Raw genomic sequence first — 22,912 nt, 5'->3', positions numbered from 1 at the left:
CTTTAGTTTTTATAGCAACAAAAGAATTTTCTGACCTTTTTATCCTTGCTATCTCAGTTTTGCGATTACGCTTCTCATATTTCTTTTACAATTCATTTCGCAAGCAGGATATATTCCACAACCAATTTGGAAAAACAGTCCGTCGTTATATCCTTTCAAAAAATAATACACGAAAAGCCATCTTGTCAGCACCAAATGTCACGTATAAAATATGTATTTAGCCAAACAAAGAAATTCCCACCGTCCCAAAACCCCAAAAAAGCTTGATATTCCCATCTAAAAGTCTCATAAAATTTTGATGATATTCCCTACGAAGAATTCTCATCAGCAGTACCCGAATAAAAGGAAAAATGAGTGCTTCTCCTTTATTTATGATTATATATTTTCCCATTTTTCTATACTCCTACTTTACGATGTCCACAGGATACTGGCAACCTTATAATAAGGACAATTTTCTTTCTTTCTGTTTTAGATTCATTTTCCTCCGTCATCATGGGAAATTGCTAAAACCTGACGTAGCTAGAGTTTCTTTTGAAAACAGCTACCATCCTCAACTTGCTCAACAACTATGGAGAGGAAGAACATCTTTTTCATAATGTTTACCAACTTTTTCGACGCTATAATCGTTTCGGAGTTGGCTTTTCCATGACGCAAAAAAAGGACTGCACTTAGATGAAATGAACGACAAGTGAATATAAATCTATAAATAGTCGTAGATTGTATGGAGTCTAGATGGGCTTCTCGGGAAGGCTATGGATAGGACGTGTAAAAGTATTATATGTGTGAATATCATACAAGTGCTTTCCCTGAGCTGGAGAAAGTTTCTCTCCTAGGCCTTAGCACGTTGGTATTCACTACTATCCATGCCTTTCTTCGTCATATATATTAAATGTGTCTTTTTATCTGCAGAACATGTGACAATCATACAAATGTACCTATGTCTGAACAAGTAGAAAATTTACAAGGATTCAAACGAACAGATCAAAATTATATACAAAACCTCTGTATACGTCATTCGTCATCAACAATTTCCTGTATATGCTTACTTAGTACCCAAAGTGGTATCATATGTGTATATAAAAATTCTGCTCATATGTACCACACACATTTGCAGACATACCATTCATTTGTATCTGAATACATGTACGAGTACTGCATTGATGGAGAGTAAGCCTGAAAAGGGAAGATAAACCGCTTATCGGGGTGGCAACTGAAAACTACCCTCTTGAACTGAGTGTTGTACGCTTGGTATGTGTATACTCGTACATATCATATAGACATAAATTTATGCTATTTCTCTTTGCCCTGTTTTCAGTCTAATAACGTTGTATACATACATATATACTATACAGTGGGTATTTCAAATTTGTAGAGAGAGGTTATATGGATCCGAACGCATAGGACGCTATAGCATTTGCTATTTTATTTAGGGTATTTCTTGTGTGAGAATGCAGCCAAGAGAAATGTTTTATTTAATATTTGGTGAATATTAGGCTTAAAATCCAGAGAAATTGAAATATGCAGCCTTAGGTTTTGCTTATTAAAATCTGCTTTTGATTAATGTAGTTGTTCTGAGATACTTAGCACAACACCTAGGATGAGAAATCGATTTTTCAGTACATGCAAATATCTTATAACTTTCGAAAAATTTGTTAAAATGATTTTTTTCTTGCAAGGTAATTGGAGAGATGAGAGTATCTCCAATGCCTTCCCATACTTTGAAAAAAACACGTACTCGCTTTAATAAGAGTTTTTGGGTACTGCGGTTTAGCGGGCGTATTGATAAAGGGAGAGTTGGTTCCCGAAATACAGAATTTGTTAAATTTCAGAAAAAAATGTTAGCCAACAATGGAAATGTCCACAATTTTCTTTTACTTTTCATAGAATCATCGACTAACAAATATCGTTTGAAAATGGTTTTAACTATGAAGAGCTTTTAGGATGTATTCAGTGGTGGAAAAACAAGTTTAATGTCTTCTCTCTTCTATAAGCTAAGGACAGTGTTTCATAAAGAGATGACAATAAAAATGGTCGAAAGATAGATCGTTGCGGAACAAGTTAGGGAAAATAAGCATCCTAAAGCCATTCACAAAGGTAAGACTTGTTCAGATAGATACTGGACTACTTGAACTGTCATATGAAAAAATGAATGATGACCAGCGGATGAGCACCTTTTTGACAAGTACAAGTGCAAGCTTTTGTATTTTCAACGGCTTGGTTTTCTCATATTTAATGAAACAATATTTTCTCTTACTCAGGAAATATATCATAGTAAATTCCTGATTTGGAAAATATGTGACAGTTCCTTAAAGTTGAGTTGGGAGATTTCTCCGAGAGATTCTCTCCTTCGCATCCACTTTAAGCACTTTAAGGGTATCCTTTCCTTAAAAAAACCTGAAAACCATAGCGCTATCACTATCGTCCAGTTTATAAGCTGTGCAGCTTGAATTTATGCCCAGGAAGTAACTTTTTCACACGCCTAAAAAAAGGAACTTTGGAGAACTGCGTTATGAAATTGCTTCACGCATTAACGCAACCTGAATGAAGTGGCGTTCCATATCTGGTGTTCTTTGTGATTGACGTATCAACGAACGTCTCAAATCTAAAATTTATGCTAACGAGAATTCACTTGCCAAGATTGGTCTGAACATCGAAGCCGATGGTAAACGACCAAAAGGCAGGCCGAAACAACGGTGGATTGATATGCTGGATGGGGGGGCCTTGAAATTGCATCCAGATCAGGCATTCGATAGAGCCAAATGTCGAAACCGATTACGACGAGCCGACCCCGCTTATGAACGGGACAAAGGCTGAAGAAAAAGAAGAAGATAAAAAGGAACCTATAGTTGTAAAGGTCCCACATAAAGTAGATGCAGATTTAGGATCTCTCATACCTTAAACAAGAAAAGCGTGGCAAATATTTTAGAAAAAATATGTACGAAAAATAAAGGAAAGAGGTGCCATTGAGTGTCCAATTATTCTGCAAAGGGAACAATTGATTTGGGAAGTACCGATCAGTGTTAAGAGATTTTGAATAGAAAACTTCATTTTTGAAAGTGCGTGCGAGGTTCAGAGATAATTTTCCAAAGGGACTAACAAAATAAAGAGTCAAGGGAAGATATCGAAATTTAATCGTGCGTAACGCTGATCTTACTGAGAACCCCCCCCCCCCCTCCAGTGCTTCTAAATAGTAACGGACAAATCTCTGATAGTGACTCTTCCTCCATGTTGTCTATGCTTAGTGCACGCTTGGTATTCGTATGAGCTTTCGAAAAGTGAGCGCTATCTCAGTCTCCGTTTTATTACATAAAATTACATGTCAGGCACCAGTTGAGTTCCGTTCACAAGGCTTGTTCAAATAGATATACAACGTTTATACTTTTATTTCCTGGTATGGCCTCCTAACAATGCAGAATTTATAGCCCCAATGATGAGAAAATGTCTATCTTTCCCAAAACGTGGGAAATAAAAGTGAATAGATGTTCAGGGAATAAGGTTCTTTAAACAATGTCAGTTTTGACTGAAAATTCGCAAACAAGCAAACCCTACCTAAAAGTAAAAGAGTATGTAATAGACGTAGTTGAAACAGATGGCCAATATGACCATGAAGGTTAACTATGACTATCCATGAAAATGTCGAATGAGCTGCTCCTTGTCGCTGAATAGAAAGATAAAGTAAATAAAAATCAGAGGAGACAAAACGCAAGAATCCATTCTTCCTTGTCTGGAATCCGATAAAGAGATGACAATACGCAATTGAGGATGCCAGCTCTAGAACTAAGCTGTGACTTCCGTTATTCAATCAAACGCTACGTAATTTTCAGTGTCTCCTTCCCCGCAATGAAGGGCAGGTGATGATGACTTCAACACGAAATCCTAATCATCGTTGGCTGAACTCAAAAAGTTGAGAAGAGACGAAGTATTAGGGATAGTCAGGAATAGTCTCACGCATCGTACCCCGATTTATAACCGAATGCTCGTCATAGACCGACTTTCCTGTCCTGATAAAAAAGAAAGACGTTCCTTCAATTCATCCTGGTGGTCGAATGCTGAACATCTCTACTTCAATGTAAGACATCCGAGACGAGAGAGATCAAAATATTCGGAATAGACAGCCATAGTGCCTGACTATCGTTCTCTGCTCTGCTCCAACCTAATACGCACTCTCTGCGTTTTTTGAACTCGGAAGAGAAGGGGAAATGTTTAGTTTTTCCTTCTTCTTTCTTTTTTTTTTGTATTCAGAAAACTGACCTAGAATGATGTATGGGGTAAGTCAGGATAATACCTAGCTTCAGACCTGGGTTTCTAACCTAATACCTGTAAATTACCAGTACGAATCGCTCACCGAAAGTTACGAAAGGGGTCCTAATTGGTAAAATAGTAAGGGGAGACAGTTCCCGGAAGCACTGACAGCACGACTTTCCAATAAGGTTCATATTCCAGAGACTCAATAGACGCTGGAGAGATCTAAAGTCTTAAACACAACATAAACGAAGGGCAAGATACTTTCCAGCACCTGGACGCATCTGCTATTCAGGCAAGGATTGACAATTTTACTATAGAAGATGGGGCGGGAATGAGACGTACAAACACTTGCTTCAGGGAGAAGAAATGTGTCGTAACTATAGGAGAATATGAGAGATTGAAATCATTTTCATCTGGTAGCCTTAAACTGAAATTTGGAGCCGGAAATGGCCATCTTTCAAAGGTTTACTTAGGCGGAACCAAATGAATGCCTGGCCCACGCTGGGCGCTAATTTTACCAAGCATGGATGAAGCAACTCATCCACTCAGACCGTCATTAGAAAACTTGGAATTAACAAAAAATTCTGAGAAACTACTAACTCCTTTTCAGAATGAAAATCCTGAGGATGAATCTCAAAGCAGTGCGGAAGGGGTGTCTAAGGCGATTAAAGGAAATTGCTCAATATATATATAACGAACCGGAAGTTGGTTGCCACCACGATTAAGTAACGTCTAGTGGATATTCAATGAGTGTATGAGTAGGGGAACTACTAAAGATCGGAAAGATCCATATATTTGGCGCAGGCAGTGTACCGCTATTACATACTGTTAAAGATCGAGAAGATTGGAGCAGCGTACCAGGGGCGTCAAATGTCAGAACGGTTTCTTGTGCTATAAAGAAGTGAATAGGTTTAGGGAATCATCTCCAACAGATGATATCGAATCGAAAGGTAGCATACGACAGATTGCCCGTGGAAGTGAACAAAATGTTTTCTATTCACTTCTGGTTCAAAAGGAAATATTTTATAGGGAGTCCGTGTAGTTGAAGAGAGCGTTTGTACTTCTTCTTACAACAAAAAACAATCTTAAACTAGACTGTCAATCGAAATAGACTTCTAAATTAAATAAATAGGATCTCTTCTTAGTTTAGAATAGAAGACGGATACGAAATAGAAGTTCAGTCTTTTAAAAATATGTCTATGTAAGTACTTGTCAAGTAAGATATCAGACAGGGAGGAGTAGCCCTGGCAAAATGGGATTCCAAGGTCGATATTTATATGACAGGAACTGTTTCAAATAGGAAATGCGATTTTACAGGACGCTGAATGCTACAATGTTAGTAAATTGAAGACACGGTTACTATGCTGTGAAATTGGCCTCAATATCCAAGGTGACAGAGAACACTGCAAACGCCGCTTGAAACAGCAAGGGTTTCACAAGCTAAACAACGACCTAAAAGCAAAAAGCAAATGAAGGGTGGTACACATTTGTGAGAGAAATCTACATTTGTGTGACGGAAACTTATAGTTTATTTACAGTCAACGCCAACTTGGGCGCCAGTTTCAGCATAAGAATAGTGCTAGATATTAACTGGGTCCAAAAATAGGAAACGTAAGATAGTTTAACTTAGCAATATTCCTGGAAGGAAGCTAGAGCTAATAGTGCTAAATAAGCTAGCAAGTAACATGTGGATATATTTCTAAGATAAAATTTCAACCTTGCTGTTTGAGCAACTTTAGTAGAATGATAAACGGTGGGATTAGTTCTTTGCAAGAAAAAAGATACTTTACATAAAGATGGAGGGAGCTTTTCTGGGACTACCAAACGTATTGCAGCAGAGCATCCGTGAGAATGCGCTAAAACTTCGAAATGTAAGGGCTGAAGTATCTGCGATTAGATTGGCAAATCTCCATCTGCCTTTATACTATCCCCAATGGTACGTCGGAGCCAACCGTTTGAAAAACTACTGTTTCCGTGAATAAAACTGGTAAAATTCCATTGCTATTGGACAGTTTTTATAATTGACGTTTGTCCCTCCAAACTTCAACTCGACTAAAAAAAATATTTTAACCTCATGACTAATTACTTTAACAGTTGTCGCTCTCTTACATGCCAAAATCCAACAAGATACCTGCCGAAATATTCAAAGTCAAACCGCACCTCACTCAACCAGTCAACCCCAATTCAAATCAACACTTTTAAAAGTCCTCCAACTAATGAAGTTTCAAGCAAGTGTACGTGTAGGTAAAATTTTCATATCAAAAAAATTGTCAATCATTTTTCATCGACCATAAAATGAATTTCGATGTTATACCAACACATTAAAAATCTGGTTAGTCAGTTCGAAGCGGGAAAGTCTTAGACTAGTTAGTTGGCGTGCGATGCTTCTAACATGGTTAGTGCCTGAAGGCGATGAAATCTGTTTTTCTTAAATCACTCATATACAAACGACCCAATACCCTACCCTCGACCCCGAGTCTGGATTGGAACAGTATCTAATGCCGGTTCAGACAAAAGAGTACCGAAGAATCTATGGAATGATTTAAAACAATGTAAACCTCGGAATAATAACTCAATTAACAGAGTGACAGGCCAAATCTATACACAAACAGCAAACCGAAAGTACTTCAGATACATGATGTCTGCGGTGCAGATTGATTTTGACGGTGACGACAGTGGTTACAGGTCTTAGATTTTTGGGCAGTGAAGAGAAAGATACTTTGATTTGTTGATGAAAAGATGTTGAGGAATGAGGTAGCTTTCTTTGTTTGAAATTCAGGAATTGGCAATTCAAATTATCTTTTTCTTATTGTAGATTGGCATACCATTGCCATTAGTCAGCCTCCATATGGAAGACCAAGGCTGAAACTCTAACTTTTCCGGAGAAACCTCACATTAGACGCCGGTATGGTTCGCGGGTCACAGTTTCAGGCGCTTTATAATTTTAATGCGGAGATATCAAACGTCGAGAGACCGATATCAAAAATAAATGTCAAAATCAGAACGCCGCCAAAGTGTAACAGCACCAACATCCCAAATAATAACAATAGCAACAACAATCACTCAGCCCAGCAATCATAATAACAAGCAATAGCAACAAGGTATCAAAATTTATCAGCGCTGACATAATGAGTAATTGTAGAGGTCGAACGCCCCGTACTGGATCCGGTGGACCCCTATCCCGAGGTGCTCGTTGCCTGGCTGCCAGACCGGCGAGGAGGCAACTTCATCTAAACAAGAAGGTGGACAACTGATTACTTTCTTGGTGAACATGAACTCAAAGTGCCCCCAAAAATCAACGAAATGACTCCATCAAAATCGTCCGGAAAGAACTCGAATGAAAGACATGTAAAGGAAAAAAATAAAGCAGAAATGAAAATAATGTAGGAATCGAAACGAGAACAAGAACCTGACGAAGATAACCTCCGTAAATTACATAAGTACATTAGCATTATCTTTATCCTTCCCGGGTTATTGTTGTTGCTTTTGAAAGCATAAAGACTTATGTCGCATTTTTATTTGCTGATGTTGGTCTTGTTGTTGTTCTTGGACACTGGTTGACTTTGCCTCCTTCTTCGATTTCTAGAAATAATGTTTTCAGCTTGACTTTTTCCTTTTAACGGTGTTGGGTACATTACTTTGATTTCTGACCTTTTTTTTCTCGTCCATCTACACGGGGAGACAATGTATGTATGTCACCACCTTGATCATCGAACACATCAAAATTGAAATATTGGACTTAACATCAAAATGAGTTTTTGATGTGACCGATATTGCTGATGAAATGGGTTCTGGATTGAGGGCCACAGTCGCATCTTGGATTGATTGAATACTAGTAGCTTACTAGTTGGGGATTGGAACGGGATTTGTCGTTCGTCAAGAACCTAGTGACAGATTGTGTGAATGATTATGGGAAAGAAGCAAAAAAAGATAAGTTCACTCGTTACCTGTTGTCGGTATACCCTTGTGTCAGCGGTTGTTTTCTCCTTTGTCGCATGAAAACAAAATTGAACCCTATCAGATTTTGGGTCCACGCTTCGATAGATTTGGATGTTCATGGAACAGATGGATATCGTTTTTGTCAGCTTAAAAGCATTCCATTATGAGGGAAAAAGTACTCGAACAAGGATTTGATGTGTATGGTTTGTAGTCACCGACAAGCTAGGAAGCGTTTCAGGGCTAAGTGTGGCTGCTGTATCGGAACAATTGCTTATGGATTTGGAGCGAAAAACGACAAAAGGAAGAATATTCTTTAGGAATTGGGGTGTTATTTTGTAGTAAACGCTACTAGTAAAGTATTGGAGGAATGAATTTTAGTTGAGGTTGCCGATTTCTGAAGTAAATGGGGTGTAGAATGATATATATGAGACATTAGCGAAAACTAAGGAAATTTCGTAAAAAATCTGCCCAGCGGGTGGCAATTTTGACTCAAACCTTCCGCCTTAGAAAATCTTTGTCTGTTAGTATATTTCCGAAATGGCAAAGAACACGATGGAAATTATTTGGTGCTTACGTTTAGTTAGCGGCCAAATATCAATAGGAGCCACTAGATAGGTACAATAGTAAAGGGTCATAGATATAATAGTAAAGGGTCATTTAAATATGTACATATATACGGAATACGGATACTTAATAAGTCTAAGAGCTTATCTACTTCATGATCGCATTTATTGACAATCTTAATCTCCTGAAGTCGATACTGATCTATAGAACGAATAAAAGTTACTCGTTACGCTAAGGACCTTTGTAAAGTTTTACCCACACCAGAACCGGAACTAGTTTAGGAATTCGATTCATTGATGACACTCTCCCTCAAATTTGTGACAGAAACGGTTTTTTTTAAGGGCATGAAATGGAGGAAAACCAAAGTTATTTTTGGTATTTTCGAATTCTCATCGCAAGACAACATATCCTTGCGACAAACGAGTTTTTGGAGAAAGACAAACATTGACCGTTGACGTAAGCAATTCAGCAGTGGATCTTATCTAAGGCTTGGTGGAACATATTCAATCAGGGGGAAACCTGGCGTCTTAAAGATTGTTTGCCCGATTTCCCTCTATTAATCCGAAAAAATCCAATTTGGAGATTTGCTGGAGACTTTTTGCTCATTATGCAGACGAAGGAGAAGACCTTTCGATCATGTAGTCAGCTGCGAACTATACCATTCATAGACCACACGCTCCCACTAAATTTCATGACAATAGGTTCAGCCGTTCACAAATTAATTGGGCGTAACGGACACAGTGAGAAACAGGCATTAAATAATTAGGTTTTGTTTTGTACAAATCCTCTAAAATATAGTAAAATGGTTGTGATTTGAGTGCTTTTTCCCACTTCTGTCCATTCTGGACATATTGAGTTCAAAGATATAGAATGTCCATCCTAGGAGTGATGCGGATCGCGGTTGACTCAAAAGCACTTTTGCATGTCTTAAAGGAAAACATTACAGGATGGAACAGTATCCAAAGTCTGAAGTTCATGTTTTTGGCGATCTTAATTCTTGGAATAGCCTCAAAAACTTTGGAGTTAAAAAATGTGGAAGGTTTCCCTAATTATGAAGGCCTATCGGGATTTCGGCTACTTCGAAAACACTTTCGAGGTTCAAACTGCTAAAAATTTAAGCTAACTGATGAGTTAAATAAATCCGGCTCAATAGGTTACGGTGGGCGGGTCACTTAATCCGTATGGATGAGGATGATCCCACCCGGAAAGTCTATAAGGGCAATATCTATGGTAGAAAAAGAAGACGAGGCAGACCCTGCCTAAGATGGAGCGATGGCGTAGGTCAGGACGCCAGACAGCTTTTAGGGATATCGAATTGGTGGACCTCGGCGCAAAACCGGGATGTCTGGAGTTGCTTATTAAGGCAGGCCTAGACCGGATACCGGTTGTTGCGCCGTTGATGATGATGATGATGATGAGTCCTTAGGCTAACTAAAGAGGACAAATGAGAACCTTCAGTATTGCACTGTATTTAGAATGAAAATCAGTCATACAGGTTTTCTTTTGGTATGATGAGATAAACAGGGCTAGAAATTGACAATTCAATGAGTGTTTCCCTCCTTGAGGAGAAGGAAGCTGATAGGGTTTATCCATGATAAGACACGGGGTTTGGTTACAATTATAAAATTAGGTTGTCAAAGAACTTTAAAAAGAATGCTATTCAATACCAAACATTCCTCCCCAACATTTGGTGCTATCACATTTAGTGAGTTTCCGGCATTTGCTAATAATTTTCTAATATAATCCCACTGTATATCATTGTAGGAGGCAGGTTTTCACAAAATATTGGTTCAGATTTCATACCAAACTCCTTTGCCATAATTAAGGGATGTGGAATCCCTTGCGGCTTGGACAGGTTCCTAGGGATGACACTAGTACCGCTTCCGTGGGTATAAAAGAAAGCAGTAGTGGAAGAAACCAATGCGGCCTTCTGGTCGCTAAAAATTCTCCATTAACAAATCACCGGATCGAAATAAGAAAGTCCTTTTGCTTGTGAAGGAAAGTGTGTACAGTATAAGTCCTGCAATTTTGAAACCTCAGATGACATTGAGCAATTTCAAAATTGCGAAATTTGGGGGTACAAGTTTTAAAAAGTTGACGAGTCTCATAATACAATTCCTCTAGTCTAGTCTGTATTGGCAGATCTCTCAAGTCACATATGATAAGCTATTTAACTCAGCATGTTATGCGTGTTTTGCTGAACCTCCGGAATATTGAGTTTTGCCAATTTTCGCTGCGGTGATTGATCTAGGATCAGAGGACTATGTTCGCAAACAGTTAGCAGGATGGGCTATGTAGCGAAGTGACACTTCAGTTGAAGGCGGGCTGCACATCTTAATGTGGTTCTTTATCTAGGTGTACAGTTTTGCGAGCTTAGGGTCGTGCTACTGCTACTTTCTGAAAAGCATTGATGCGTTTGCTTTCTTGACTGGCAAAGTCCTAGTGTCAAGCGTCTTTTTGGGCGAATCTCTAATTTAGACGGTTTCATGCGAATTGCGTCTCCCATCCACTGATTGGGATCGATGTTGTTTTCCTGTCTGTTATATGGGCTTACACCAAGAGTGGTATTCTGTGTATCGAATTTTATAGCTCAATTTGGAACGATTTTGTCGGTTTTTTTTCATTAGCTTGGGTTCGTTGCGCAACTAGCGCTAAAATCTGGTAAGGTTGTGCCTGTATGGATCAAGGTGGGAGAGGACGAATTCTTCTATTTTCAAGAGGATCCTGCCTTTTCTCTGTTGCCATTGTGGATGGTACGATGGTTGAAATTCGTCGTTTTCTAGCAATCGTCCCATACGAAATTATTTTGCACAAAAATAGTGAGAAGTGAAAATCACTTAGCGTGATTGAAAAGAAGGCAGGAGCAATCAATCTCCAAACAAAAAACCGTGCATATAAACTTAGTTCAGCAAAGGTTTAAACCAACGATGTTTCGTTCGGAATAATTTACACCCATGCCAGGAGCTAGCAACAGCTGTAACCCTTTTCGGTGACGCTGTTTCGTAGGCCAAAGGTGAGGAAGCGTTTGAATAAGGGCTCTTCCGTCAGTAGTTTTTGAAAAAGTTGGTATTCTCCTATAAGAGGTCCATATTCCTAAAGACAGGACTAAGTGGCTCTTTAGAATTAATGCAGCCTGCCATCATGGGGATGGATGATTCAGGGCTCCTTCAATCCCCAAACAAAAATGTGTTTCGAAAAAATTAGCTCTTGAACAATAGGACTAACATGGACTAACATTTGGTCTATTGTGAGCAACTGGTGTTAACTACTTTTTGAGGAAGTTTTGAATCAGGGGATGCGGTTAGCTCTACTGTTAATTATGGATAATTCTAAGAAACTATAAAATATAGTTTCCCTTCCATAATGACGGATTCCGGTGTTTGTCTTTGTTGGCAACACAAAATCTCATTATCACGGAAAGAATCGATTCAATCGAGGCACTCTGGAAATTGCCGAAACATCTTTTCGATTCCAAAAACCAGGGTTGGTGTTTCTATGAGTTCTGAAAACTTGAAGAGCAATGGCAAAATGAGAGTGAGTTTGACAAAGAAAACTTCGAGGATTCTTTAATTAATGTTCTATTGTTCTTGGCTCAGATTTGGTTAGATTAGAAAATGGAAAAATGGGGGGTGAGTGCCAGCATTACTGGCGCTGTTATATTACTTTATGGAGAGTCTACTGCCTATCACTTTTCTACGTGAACCGTTTTTCAGGCATTTGAAGCATGCTTTAGTGGAGCAGAGAGTGTTTAGATTCTTCATTGAAGGGGACGCTAGGAAGATACTTTCGCTTTAATTTCGAAGAAGCTCGAAGAGTCTATTTGTGCGTTTCTCCTAATTGGCAAGTTCTTTAGAGCGATTTTCTCAAGGTGGTAATTTTGGAAATGAGCGGCTCACGGTTAGTATTTTTTTAAATAAGATTAGGGTAAATTAAGCTATCAACCCAAAAAAACAAGACAGTATTCTCCAAATTAAGCTTTTAGGTTAAAACTGCAACTAGCTTCCTTCCGTGACTATATTTTCCATAAACGATCGAAAATTCAATAGTTATGCTGCTGCAATGCGGTCTTTAATATACTCACAGTTTGCACGTGCCTCAGTCAGATTTTTTTTTGAATCAGGCTGCATCAAATAAAATGATGGACAGACGGCTCAAGAAGATACCCTCTCACTTCTTAAGAAAGATTGGAAACCACCCTCTCTCTTACTTTGCCTGAATGAAACCGTTATTTTTTCGTTAACTTGTTGCGCGCAAACAGGATAATTTAGTATACAGGACGATTTTGGCACAAGTCATAACATGCTAGGCGAATTTTGACATTGCAATATTAGATTTTGTTGTGAGTTAGGAATCCTGTAGTTGAACATCCATTTAAACTAAGGCTATTAATTCTTGTCCCTCGAATTAGAACTTCTGTATCTGATTATTATTCGACCCAATTAAGCCACTGTCAAATATGTGTTGAATCTATATAAAGGAGCGAACAACCCATCCAGCTTCTTGTGACGAAATTGCGAATCATCGTGCGTGTCCCAAAAAGAGAGGTCCGTGAACCAAATAAAGTGGTAGAAAGTTTCTGTTCTATTGATCCTGATCGACATGCGGACTCAGGTACCCTCAATTCTTAAACGAAAAAGTTTGTTTCAACCATGCTTAGATACGAACTAGGCGGTTTTCGTCCTCGATATGATTTATGCCCATGGCGAGATTGTGAAATTTTATGAAGCAACGAACAACATATAGCAACGCCATTTGGTCATGCTACTCCCAGGCAGAGGTAAGACAGTGTCTAACGCTTCTATCCTTGATGAAACCGCTTTTCTTTTTCATTCAATGATCGTTGCTAAGTTGAGGACCTTCTAATAAGATTCGGCTCCAGTTCATAAGGTAAAAATTACTCAACCTTAGTTCAAAAGCAATGTTTCTGACTTTATACATGATATAAGTTGAGACTAGCTTTGGAGGCGATGCTTTCACATAGAGGTATTGAAGCATTCCCTTATATGTATAGCAAATAACTCCTCTCTGCATGAAGTGCGTACTACAACCAATGAATTGCGAGACCATTTCCGGCCATGCTTAAAGGCAAACTCCTTCACAATGAAGAGGTAAAATTGGACATGCTTCTCTATCTAGCTGGAAATAATTATACCTTTGGAAACTAGGATGTTCAGAAAAGATGCAGAGCCTCATTCGCACAAAATTCTAAAAACACGAAAGACAAATTTAAGCCAGAGCATACGTCGCTGTTGTGGGATAAAAAGGATCATCAACCGATAAAAACGGTAATCCGATTCATCATCAGTAACTCTGAAATTTGTCGGTATTATCCACAGAAAAAGCTAGATCTGAATACAAAATTCTAATTCAATCAAACATAATAGAAAATCGAGTTTTTTCTTGTTTTGAAAGTAGAGAAAGTCATTGAAACTAGTCGTCATCCGTATCTATCTGACTCAGAAAACATCTGCCATTTTTCCAGAACCGATACAGGCTCCTCTGTCAAATGTATACATATGTATGAATGTTTATCAACAGTCAATACAAAAGTTTATACTCGAAAATGTTTCAAAAAAAAGGAAGCATTCATTATATTCAATACTCCTTTCATCATTCAACTCGTTGTCGTCGTCACCGTCACACTCTTTCGTGCATTCATACTTTCTGTCCGCAGACGGTATTATTTACGTTTTAACAAAAGGATTCAATGGCGGGCAATATTCAAGCAAATGTTAGTCCTGTCATGCTATAGGTAGAGAACTGTGAATGTGACGAAAACGATGGATATACATAGCAGAATATCCATTATAAAAGGCAAAGAGAAATCCTTGCTTTGTACATGCCTCCCTAGTCGGATGTTGCAAGGGATCAGCAAAAACTGGAAAGAAATGAAATAAAACTAACTACACCCTTCAATACCAATCCCCTTCTTTTTCTTTTTTTTTCTATGCGAGAATGACTGGAATATATACATCAAAGTTACGTTTGCATAACTTTTCGGAAACACAATGTCAACCTATTTCCCTTCCTTGGATATTCGTTTTCCATTCTTCACTCAGTTATTGGTTGGTCCATTTAATGTAGAATATTCATTCTACCAAACCGAGAAATCAGAACTCCCCCATTCACAATTTCATCCCTACTTCTGCAGTCGTTACCTACCCACAAGATCCTTTTGCGAAACTGTCATTGTTGTAGTTTATACCGAGCAGGATGAACGGAACACATAGGATACGCTATATAGAAGAGAAATCATTGCTAAACACAACCAAGTGGAAAATCGAGCAAATGTTATTTAGTACGGGAAATTTGGTAGTAATACGTAGAACGAGTGATGAGGAGGGAACCAGGCGAGGCAGGGACGAAAAACCCGAATGAATGTACGTCAACATCCTATAGTCATGGTCATGAATACTCACTCAGAAGAAGAACAACCAACAAAACCCAAACCGAAACAAAACAACCACTTCGTGTAAAAGCGCCGGGAAATGTTAAGAGTGAAAATAGGAAATCACTTTTCTGAAGGGTGGCCTACCAACTCCCTTCCAAAACATCCCAATGGACGGGTTCTCATTGTTTGTTCTCAGAAAGCAAGCCCTCTGTTTGAATGCTTTTGGTTTCGGTACATATATGAGTAGGGTGGATCAGTGTTTCTTTTCGATATGGCATTGCCCAAATTAGTATTTCATGAGCGATAATGTATCTTTTGGGTATACCATGCACAAGCCCTTCGAAGGGATTTCAAAGGTTAAAGGATGCGTAAGCAGTGACTGCCTTGTGGATGAATACGTGGAGTTCAAAGAGGTGATGCTAAGCGAGAATGCTTCCTGTATTGTTGCATAGTAGTAGGGGTATCTGATACGTTTTACTCCAGATTCAATCTTCTATCTTATTTCTTATTCAGCACGGAAGACTTCTTCAGTGAATTTCCTCCTCAATTCGATTACCTTTGATTTCCACTGAGCACATAGAAAACGTTCGACATTCATGACATCTGCAATGCATTATGCTAATATAGAAGCAACTTTGGGTGCTAAGATCTCACATATCCTGGGGCTAAAGTAAACCTTGATAATTTGAACAATGTTTGCCACTTTGCGGCCGAGTTTTTCATTTCTTCCTGCGCTCCACCCTGCAGCCTGTACATATGAAAGTTCTGCTTTTCAAGTAGGCAGTAGACGCCCGGATACATTAACCTCTATAGCAGATGACGTTGTTCGCGCAATGTTTATACTATGCCTTTGGGGAAATTTTTTTTACGGTTGTCGGGTGGGTGGGTTGAGAAGATTACGAGGATTCATCCGGAAAATTCAATAACACATATTTTATATGCCCCAGTAAATGTTAAGGTGGATTTGTGAGTGATAACGACCTCTGGTAAATGTAATAAGTAAGTCATATAAATTCTGAATTAACTTTAATTCGTAATGTTGTGGTTCGGGTCATATGTGTGTGTTAATGTTTGCTTAAAGGTGTTGCGAAGGAGAGAAAGTTAAACAAATAAACTTAAGTGAATTGAGTTAGGTAAAGTTATGTTTGCTTTTTGAATAAAATGTGCTAGGAAGAATAGTTAAAGTCAACGGTGGGGTATACGATAGCGAAGGCGGGTAGTTTTGCAAAAGTGATAGTACGTATTGAGAAAGGTAGGATCGTTAAAAAAGGGTTTTATTCCGGAATAACAACAGTAAGTGCCACATGAGCCATACCGCATAAAGAAAGCATTTTCGGATTGGTGAACAATTTATCTAAAAATTAATGAAACGACCTTTCACGTTTTTAATACTGCTTGAAAAATTAGGAAGCTTGTATCCTGTAAACTCGGCGAATCGAAAATTTCATATAAGCTTAAGGATATTGTACAAGTTTTGATTAGAGCATGTTGAATCGACTGCTACGAAATTTTGCATGAAATTTGATTTGGAAGGCAAACCTAGGGTCATAAGTCCTTCGAATGTAGAAGTCGGCCCTTAAGGAGAAGAGAGAGAATACCGCCGCAGAAGCCTGTGAAAGAATTGTAGGTTTTACATTCAGCTATCGGTAGATGCATTGCCTGCTAATAGTTCGTACTGAACTTGCAAAAATGTCCTGTATCAATTCCAGCCAGGGAAGTCAATCAGATGTAAAAATCCTTCTTCTGCGCAGTCGAGTGATTATCGCTAAAGGGTAGTGTCAGCACCTTGATGATCTGCGGAAAGAATCAGGATTTACTCGAAAGTGCGCAGTCAGCTTTCACCACGACGCTTCTTTTCCTAATACAATGCTCTAGACCGGTCATGTTTTGGTAGCGCCTCACAAGAAAGTCTATCAACTTGTGGCACAGCCTTCGACTGAAAACAGTTTTTGCTGATAGATCTCAATGAAACAGATACTATCGTGAGAGTGAGATACCCAGAACTGAGTGATTTAAATATATCTCGAATCAATGCTATCAGCCAACGGTGAATTGGGCTGTGGTTAACGTATCAAGAAATGTCTGAGTGCTGGCCGACTATCAAAGATAATAAGCCTGGAGCATAACACGATGATGACATTCCAAATAAGAACATCTGCAGTCAATGAGTAGCATCTTCGATGGTATGGTCAAGTGATTCACGCCAGCAGGAACTCACTAGTTAAATTTGGCCTGAGCATTGAAGTCGATGGCAAACGACCAAAAGGCTTGATACACTAGATGGTAATTTCAAAGTGTCTGACTACACTTGGACCAAGCCTATGACCGAAGAAAATTGAGAATTTAATCCAGACGAGCCGACTCCACTACTAACTGGGACAAAGACCAAAGAAGACGAGGAATGTTTGCCCTCATATATCGGCGATATAGGGGCGAAATGTAAATGTTCGTACACCATGTTCTCCCAATCTTGGGAGGCTTGACCTTCGTCTATTTTACAAAATGGAGGAATTTTCGTAATCAGAGGATTTCATTAGAATCCCTATCATTGATCGGAGATATAGAAAACTTTTAAACTTAGTACCGACTGTCTTCAAAAAAACTAAGCGATCTGTCCCATGGAATTGTTGAATTTACATTAGTAATGAGGTCTATACACGGCGATGCAAAAATTTCAAACAGATGGAAGTTGTAGAGTTTGAATATGCAAAATTCAGGTAATTTGATAAGCATGTGAAGATAAGGACAAACAGGATACGGATGAATAGCAGGAAGTTATGATATTTCAAGAAGTCAGTATCGACTTACGTCGTCCAGGAGTCATTAGCAGGTATAAAGAAACTATGTAAAAAACAGGAGAAAACCATCCATGAAACCATGAACAAGATAAAGACTTTGAACATCAACAAGGTAACAGAAGGAACATATTCAAAAGTATCTCGACATATCAACGCAGAACATTATCCTTAAGGAAGACAGTTGTCGGTGTGTGAAAGCCTGACTACCGGCTGTGAAAACCGATAGTCACCGTTGACCACTTGGTATTGCTCAGCATTTCAGAGTTCCAATTTCAGAGTGCTGTCGTTACAATTTATTGCATTTATGGTGGCAGCACTACATTATAGGGGTTGGTTGTACAAGTGTTTAGAACTATTCTGAGGAGCCAGCGCAAATATGTGAAAGCAATCATTTTGATCGAGATCGAGACAAATTAGGTGTGTGTAGACAGCATCCTTTTGAGAAATTGGAAGAATGGGACTGTATTAACACTTTGAAGATGGTGCAAGAGTAGATTTGGTGGGTAGAGGCTTCACAACTTTGAACCAAGCAGACGCCCTTTGTTGTAAGGACGACCACGCAAGGCGTTTGCATTCTTTGCGGTTGAGTGATAACCCATTTGAGCAAATCTCGTGGAGTGGTGTGGAGGCTTGCTACGGAAGTCCTTCCAAAATGTATTAAATACGATCGGCGTAAACTGTAAGCCATCTTTTAAATCCGCATGATACCCTGCGACCAATAATGCGAATAGCACAGACAATTCTCCACCTTCTTTGAGGTCACTGCAGCGATTTGTAATTGTAATATCGCCCTTGTCTTGACTTTATTGACTTTCGTCATCGTAAATTTTCTGGTCCGCCGCTCATGAGAAAGGTTAAAAGTGTGTCTTCTCGGAGACACGGCAGCGGGCCTAAAATTTGGTGAAAAATTTTGTGATTAGGACAGGTCCACATTTAGATGTGATTTAGTTGATATATTTAAATGACAGGAAAACCCAAGGAACTAACAAAAGTGGAGTAAAATTGAGTTCAGAATAGTACCTATGCAATTTTCATGTTGCAGAAAACAAAGAACCCGTTTTGAATGATGGCATGTTAGTTGAGTACTTCCAGCAGGGTCATACCATGATTGATTGCGTTTCCTGTGTTTTAGCAGTGTCGAAGAAAGAACATAGACAACTTGGGGAGTTAGGGATCTTCATTTGATGTTTTGCAATGTAAATCAAAAAAATAAAATTGTTTTCAATTAAAGTCTTAATAGGATTTTCTAAATGGATTCCTCCTCGATGCTAGGCACCGTTCCGTTATCAAGTAGTTGTTAATTTATTTGTGAATATTATTGAAAAAATCCTATTTCGCCCGATACCTTCACCCAATAATTGAAGGTGTATTCCATGTGTTTTCTGCTTCTTTGAAAATAAGATCCGAATAGAGAGGCTGTTTAAGAGACCTATGCTTTGAACGCACTGTCTTGAGAAGCAATGAAATAAGTCAGATAGGTTTAATAATAAGGTAAATACTTTTTGGAATCTACCCAGGAAATAATATCGGAAATTTACCATACAATGTGTAATTATAAAACGTTTACAGAATTTTAGGTGTAGTAAAACGAAGAAGAGGTTTAGAAATGTTAAGGGAGCAGGTAGGCTTGGAGGAATAGCTTAACTGTCTTGCCAAATTTAAATCCTAGAGGCTAATCCTGAAAAGGATAATTACGAACCAATTAAAAATTTCTCAGTAGTCATTAAGGAATCTGTGAGAATGCCAAGCCAATATAAAATCTAAAATGTTTAAAGGAGCAAAATACCTTCCTTAAATTTAGTAAAAATAATTATGAATAAAGCAAATTTCTTTATGTTCCGAAAAAAAAATTTCGTTTTTTTTTAATTAAATGGAAAAATCTGTATTAATTTGCTCCATTCATCAATAGAATACTACATGGAATGATAGACTACTCATACTCTCTGTAATATCCTTGTCTTATAAACTAGATAAAAAGAATAGAAAATTGCAATATTTACCCCACATACCTTGGGGGAACCCAACAGCATCAAGCCCATGTGGAAGTCCAAAATGCCCCACCATGGGCATACCAGGCGGTAAAGGCCCATGCGCCACAGCATGATGCGGGTGTGGTGCCCCATATCCATGCGGACCTAATTCGCCCGTTTTAAGAAAGCCCGCCATGAAGGCTTCGCTCGTATGTAGCGCCACTGCAGCAAATTTTATTTTAATTTATTATTGAATAACCTGTAAAAAATAAAAAGGAAAATTGTTAGAAAATTGTTTTAATTATCATTAAAAAAATTTAGTTTTTCATAGACAAAATTTCCAATTTTCTAAAGTCAAAATGTAAGGTTTTCCGGCTCTAAGTATGGGCTTTACTTCATAAAAATGTGCTTTACCAAAAGTCGGAAAAAATAAGGTAAAAAGTTTGTTATTTCAGAAAACACAAATCTGTAATATTAGTCATTTCACGTCCCAAGAAAATCAGTCATATACTACGTAATTTCCAGTCTTTCAGATATACTATAGTATAGAAGTTAGCTCCTGTCAAATTTGATCTACTTGTTAATCACTGACAATATCTGCTCGTTTTTTCGGTGATCGTCCTTAGAACAATACTAATCATTTTTCTTTTTTGGAGTCAAAGTGTTTAAGGACCCGAATTCTTGGTACAACTAAAATTAAGTATCACTATTCCTCAGAAAATTCAACCATTTACTCAAAGCAAGCCCATCCCTGACAAAAACGGAAAAGTATTGACAGAAAATCGTGTAATAGAAAACAAATATTGTCATTCAAAAATGCGGACACCCATCAATTAAATAGATGGTATCGATGGACAAATCAGACAAGAGCGCATCATGTTATGACACCTTTTTATAAATCCTCCATACACCGAAATATCACACTTATTACAGCCGATCTGAGATATAATTTCCGGAGGTGCGAATGATGTTTCAAGATAATATCAATAAATTAAATATCAGAACAAGATACATCAACTGATAGATTCACCATGAGTTGCACGGGTGGCCTTCTCCATGCATACTTTCAATTTTTTTGGTCGCTGTCCCGAAATGATTGAAATTTTGACAGGCCACTAAAACAAGTCCACCCTTTTTTTCTTCTCTCATTCCTGTAGCCTTTCCAGTCATTGCCTTTGCTGCTTTCCCAACAGAAAGAAAAGGATAATCATGATTGCATCATCGAGAAATAATTGACAGATGTGAAATTAATTTCGGACCACTATCTTTTGTTGCTGGCATGTTCTTCAGTTTCCCTTAGCCTTGTACCCTCATCGATACGACCGCAAATTTTGTATGCGAATACACAGTGTACGCAGGAGAATTAAGAAGTACCTATTCTACCCGAAACCACTAAAAGTTCACTGAATCGTGTAATTTAGTGCGGTAAGTAGTCCAAGCAGTAATAGATTTGCCGAGCAGTATTTTTTTTTTGTCCAAATTATTCTTTTGAAATATTGTGCATTTTTCTTTTGCCATTTTTCCACCCCGAACGTGGTGACAAATTCGTCCTTGTTCATTGAAACCAAAGTGTATTTTCCTTTTAGTCTGACACCAGAGGTAGGAAAACAATGTCGGCAAATTCACTTTGAATTTGGATTAGGATTTAAATACCTACACCATTCTTTCTCTTTTCAAATATCTTCGATCTTTTTTTCATTCAAAAAAGAAAATTTTCGATTTATTTTTGTTGAATTTTCAGCGCAGCGTACGGCTTTTGTCTAGTGAAGAAAAAAGGAAAGTATGAAGAAAACCTCAGCATATTTGCGGGCTAATTTTAAATTCTTGTTTTGTCAGGAGAGCGATGTTCTGACCAGCAACAAGCCTGTCAAAAAAGGATAATAATGAACATTTTTCAGGTACTTAGGTTTTTCAATGCAATGCGTAAGTACGGTATTGCAATATTGCTAGACACTAAAGGATAAGATTAAATGTGACTGAAAAGATCGGACTTTGTCATCTTCTAGTTAATCCCAGCTCCAGATAATCGAAATACTCGGAAGGAGGTCGGGTTCGAAAAGACTGTTCAGTGTGGGTTCAAGCAGGTAATTGAAAATGATTTCAATTAAATAAGTGCGTAAGGAGTGCAAGGTTTTGTTTTCGTCCATGCGGTTCTACTGGTTTTATTGCATTCCGTCTGACTTGCTACCGTCTTATGAAGTCTGTCAGGCATATTATTGACTTCTTTTTGTTCATATAATTGTATGGGTTCTAAATTATATTTTTGAAAAAAACTTGAAGTTTGGTTGGAGTCTATTCTTTGACGTTCGACCAGGAGAATTTTACTCGCTTTCTGCAGAATCGATGCAGTTTTCTCATACGAAAACTGACTAGCCTGACATCACAAGTAAGTCCTATTTGTTAAGTACGCTTGTCTTTTCGGCAGTAAGGTAGCTTTTTTCTATTTTGAACGATTTCATTGACCGGGTTGGCCTCACCTAGAAAAAATTAACTTAACACAGCAAGGCTGTAATAATAAGACTTTCCCCTGTTTCAGTGAAAGAAATGGGCACAAGAATTTTGACTCTTTTTCAAAATTTTTTTTCAAGTAATGCATGATTTGGTTTTCTGGTCCCCAATTCATAGCTTTTCCGTACTAATACTAGTACGTTAATTCCGAAACACATACTTTCTTATTTATGTGAGCACGTGGTCACACGTATTAACATATTTTCGACCCTGGTTATCTTCCTCCTTCATCCGACTTGGGGTACCTGTTCTACAAACTAATATCAATCAATTTTAGGCTCGTTCCAAATATTCTTAATTTGGCTTTGTGCTTGGCCCAACCCCTGAATAGTACACTGAATCAAATTACCTTTAAATGACACTAATAAGTTTGCACTTCAAGGAAACCTGAACCCCCCCCCCATTTCATAACATTCCACGGTATCGGTCGAATCAATACGAATAAGAAAATTGTAATGCAAAAATTAAATGAGCATGCGTAGGTAGCTAGACACGCC

At 38.2% G+C, this 22,912-nt stretch overlaps 1 protein-coding gene across 8 annotated transcripts in view; it reads right to left on the bottom strand.

Annotated features, from left to right (window-relative positions):
* The window catches only part of LOC119657811 (homeotic protein ocelliless), a 112,110-nt gene that overhangs the window by 30,764 nt on the left and 58,434 nt on the right, over positions 1-22,912 (bottom strand). For 3 of the 8 annotated variants that reach the window (XM_038064918.1, XM_038064913.1, XM_038064915.1), the window contains exon 2: positions 19,938-20,166. In XM_038064918.1, the coding sequence (XP_037920846.1) occupies positions 19,938-20,103 (166 nt within the window). In that variant the 5' untranslated portion in view covers positions 20,104-20,166. Of the gene's footprint in view, positions 1-19,937; positions 20,167-21,564; positions 21,627-22,912 lie in introns of those variants that run through there. The other 5 variants (XM_038064916.1, XM_038064919.1, XM_038064914.1 and 2 more) reach the window with 4 other exon arrangements.

The sequence above is a fragment of the Hermetia illucens genome, chromosome 5, assembly GCF_905115235.1.
Source record: "Hermetia illucens chromosome 5, iHerIll2.2.curated.20191125, whole genome shotgun sequence".
Taxonomy (NCBI): Eukaryota; Metazoa; Arthropoda; class Insecta; order Diptera; family Stratiomyidae; genus Hermetia; species Hermetia illucens.
Note: the sequence above shows the minus strand (reverse complement) of the source record. Positions and strands in the feature narration are given on the sequence as shown.